A 4091-nucleotide genomic window follows, 5' to 3' on the forward strand; every position below is an offset into this window, starting at 1 on the left:
GTATACTGGACTTTAGCTGCATATTTTTACTTTTTCTAAGATAGGCATCAAGTACATTTTACATTTTGGGTGGTTTTAAGTGCATGTTGGCTGGTTTTGAACATATTTTGGCTGGAAAACGTCAGCAGTATCTGGCAACCCTGTCAGTCGGTCCACTAATGGACTCTCTGAGCACTAATGGATTACCTGGATTATTACCTGGATTATTTTACATCTGCTTGCCATTTAATTTTGACCGAATCCGAGTTGTGGGATTTCGACGGAGAACAAAAACAGTAACTGCTTGATTAATGGATATTTATTCACTTAATGAATACCTAGCAATACATCCAAGTTGGAATGAATCAACATTTATGTTAAGTTCCATGTACTTATATACATACTATATAAATTCACTGATACTTCTCATTCTAATTCCAGAGACGCTCGTCAAGGCAAGGTGATGATGCTTATTTTCATGCAGTTATATGCTAAGAAAAACAGCGTATGAATATTATATTCCATTTCTTCCAGGTCCCCTATATGGACTAAATACCACAAAATACTCCACACTGGACTTTGATATCAAACTGCTTTGAAGATTTTTACATTAGCTCCCCCTAAATTACACAGAAATACAGTATATGATAAGGCTTATGCTTGTCTTGGAGAGATGTTACAAAGATGTTATATTTGGCCTTATGTATGTGTGTTATGTATGTGTAACTGCCTCTAGGCAGGATTGGAACAAGGACTGGCCAAAAGATCAGTAAATAAAACCTATTATTCCATTCATTACCCTTTTACCACTTCTCATCTCATCTCATTATCTCTATCCGCTTTATCCTGTTCTACAGGGTCGCAGGCAAGCTGGAGCCTATCCCAGCTGACTATGGGCGAAAGGCGGGGTACACCCTGGACAAGTCGCCAGGTCATCACAGGGCTGACACATAGACACAGACAACCATTCACACTCACATTCACACCTACGGTCAATTTAGAGTCACCAGTTAACCTAACCTGCATGTCTTTGGACTGTGGGGGAAACCGGAGCACCCGGAGGAAACTCACGCGGACACAGGGAGAACATGCAAACTCCACACAGAAAGGCCCTCGCCGGCCCCGGGGCTCGAACCCAGGACCTTCTTGCTGTGAGGCGACAGCACTAACCACTACACCACCGTGCCGCCCATTTATCAACATCTCACATGAAATAAAACAAACAGGCATTTTGTTATCTAGTAGCATAGTGGTATACAGATCAGTTAAATTATGGTCAGACAACAGATGTTGTAATGGCTGAGAATAGGCCAGGCTATGTCCATAGGCCAAATTTACACTGATTTATTTCACCTGTTTGTGAGAACACCAAGAAGAATGCATATGCACATGTAGGCTATATCTCTACAATTGTATGCACTATAGATATGTGACCTCAACATAGCCTAGGTCAGAATCAACCTTACTAACCATTCCCCACAACTGAATGAATGAAGATGTGTACAAAAGTGAACACTTTAATGGAAGGTGCAACAAGCTGTTCAACACAGCAATATGGCCAAACTGTCAGAATGGTATGTTAAACAGAAACAAAAAAATTGTTTTCTCGAGATCCTGAATTAATTATGTCGTTATCTCAGGATAACAAGGTGAATAAAAAAAAAAAAGATTATATGAAGGGCCTCTCGCGGCTTCCGTAAATATACACTCAAACAAAACAGCAATAAAGGAGGAGAGGGGCGACAGCCCAAGGAAAGCCCCCACAGGAGCGCACAGCATTTGCAGCATAGGCTACCCAACTCAGTATAAGAACAAAACACTTACAGTGTGTGCAGTCGGCTTCGTGCGCGTTGTTCTGCGCCTCTCGGAGGAAGGGGTAGGTGCCCTGTAAACCTTTGGAAAAGGTACATTTTCTTTTCGGCATAATTGCTGCGGCATTACTGCTGCTAGCTGCTACATAAAGAACATTCGCACCAGTTAATGTTTATTTTATTGTTGCATGGCAACATGTTCTGTTGTCTGGAATAATGTGGCTAAATAAACCCCCATGCCACAGGGCCAGGGGGCAGTAACCAGGAAAGTTTGCGATTCCTGTCAATTCATCAAAATAGTAAATGCAGACATTTCTCCGCTAATGATTCCCACGCTGCTCAGTCGCAAACGTCGTGAGTGGCGAAAACCGGGACATAGCCGTGTCCCGACAGACTTTTGTCGGGACTCGGGACACACAACCCCAAATCGGGACTGTCCCGGTAAAACCGGGATGTCTGGTCACCCTAATAATGAACCAAAGCAGATGACTGACAGCGATAAACATGTCTCTGCCAACTGTACTGAACACAGTTGTACACAATTATACACAAAATATACTGTACATATAAAAAGGAAAAGTTTCCTGTAACTTGTTTAAATGATCAATAAAACATCATCTTTTTATCATCTAAGCCTTTATCTTTCTGGCTGCTGAGTCATTAATATCGCGATGTTCTCTTCTGCATTTCCTGGACAGAAAGTTTCTTCCTGAATTCGACAAGAAAGAGGAGGGAATGTGTGAATTAGTGAAGGTCAGAAGAGTGTGTTGTGATGGAGAAAACAAAAGAGATGGATTGTGTTTGTGTTCAAACACAATCCAAAAAAAGATGAAGAGAGTTGGACTTCCAGATTTTTCTGAATGATGTTTTTTTTTTCATTGTTTTTTTTTTTTTTTGGACATTTTAGTGGAGTCCACTGAATCAACATTCATAAAATGTCATGAAATTAATCCTAATCAGTGCGGCTACATGGGTTATATTTCTGCACTGAAGGGAGATGAAATGGTTAATAGAGGAGTGTTCATGACCTCTCTGTGTTTGTGCTCCTCCTCTTCCTAGCTCTCTCTCTCTCACACACAGGACCACGAAGTGACTCGTCATTTCAGAGAAAACAAAACTGATCTCTCTCTCTCTCTCTCTCTCTCTTTCGGTGTGAATTCAGAAAAATGGCCGAGGCCAGTATTTCAGTAGATCAGCTTTCTGTGGACCAGTTCATGTGTCCAGTGTGTCTGGATCTCCTGAAGGATCCGGTGACTATCTCCTGTGGTCACAGTTTCTGTAAGGTGTGTATTAATGGCTGCTGGGATCAGGAGGATCAGAAGGGCGTCTACAGCTGTCCTCAGTGCAGAGACACTTTCACGACAAGGCCTGTTCTACGCAGAAACAACATGCTGGATGAAGTGGTGGAGAAACTGAAGAAGACTGAAGTCCAAGCTGCTTCTCCTGCTCACTGTTACGCTGGACCTGGAGATGTGGAGTGTGATTTCTGCACCGGGAGAAAACACAAAGCCGTCAAGTCCTGTCTGATTTGTTTGGCTTCTTATTGTGAAACTCATCTGAAACCTCATCTTGAAGTTCCTGCTTTGAAAAAACACACATTAATTGAAGCCTCAGCAAAACTCCAAGAGAAGATCTGCTCTGAACATGATGAAGTGCTGAAAATCTACTGTCGTACTGATCAAATATGTATTTGCTCTTTGTGCATGTTGGAGAAACATAAAGACCATGACGCTGTTTCAGTTGCAGCAGAAAGAGCTGAGAAACAGGTGAGAACTAGAAATCTTTCCAGAATTAAATCATCTTAATTATAGTTTCCCATCTAGAAACAGGTGCTATGTGATATATGATTTGAACTTTAATTTCAATGTGTGTCTCAATCAGAAGGATTCTGTAAAAGCTGATTAAAATTGTCTGTGTTCTGGTGAACAGAGTGTTAAATTTATATTCAGTGACGGTCGTAATCTGGTTCGGGGTGGGTTTCCTGATAACGTTGCCCTTTAGACCTAAAGAGAGAGTTGAGAGACTCTCTTAAGAAACGAACGTTGTCTCTGTGTGTGGTTTTCCGGAACTCACTCATAAGAAGGAGTCTAAAGAGCAACAGGACGAAGAGCGTCTTTGCAGTTGGTGTCCCCGATATAGGCATTAGTAGCTGCTAAAGGCAATCGTACTGTCGTTGCTGAAGGCATTAGTAGTTGCTAAATCCAGTCGATAAGGTCACATGGTGCTCGTTTTTAACCAAAATCTAATGAAATATAAAGTGTTTAAAATAAGATAATATATAGTATCATCTGGAAGCATTAC

The 4091-nt window shown here is 41.4% G+C and overlaps 1 protein-coding gene across 1 annotated transcript in view; it reads left to right on the forward strand.

Annotated features, from left to right (window-relative positions):
• The first annotated feature begins 2917 nt into the window (after positions 1-2917).
• LOC132879405 (E3 ubiquitin/ISG15 ligase TRIM25-like) overlaps positions 2918-4091 on the forward strand; it is a 61020-nt gene continuing 59846 nt past the window's right edge. Inside the window, exon 1 of the mRNA XM_060913725.1 lies at positions 2918-3556. Coding sequence (XP_060769708.1) covers positions 2957-3556 — 600 coding nt within the window. The 5' untranslated portion in view covers positions 2918-2956. The remainder of the gene's footprint in view (positions 3557-4091) is intronic.

Source organism: Neoarius graeffei, chromosome 2 (assembly GCF_027579695.1).
Source record: "Neoarius graeffei isolate fNeoGra1 chromosome 2, fNeoGra1.pri, whole genome shotgun sequence".
In the NCBI taxonomy this organism is placed as follows: domain Eukaryota; kingdom Metazoa; phylum Chordata; class Actinopteri; order Siluriformes; family Ariidae; genus Neoarius; species Neoarius graeffei.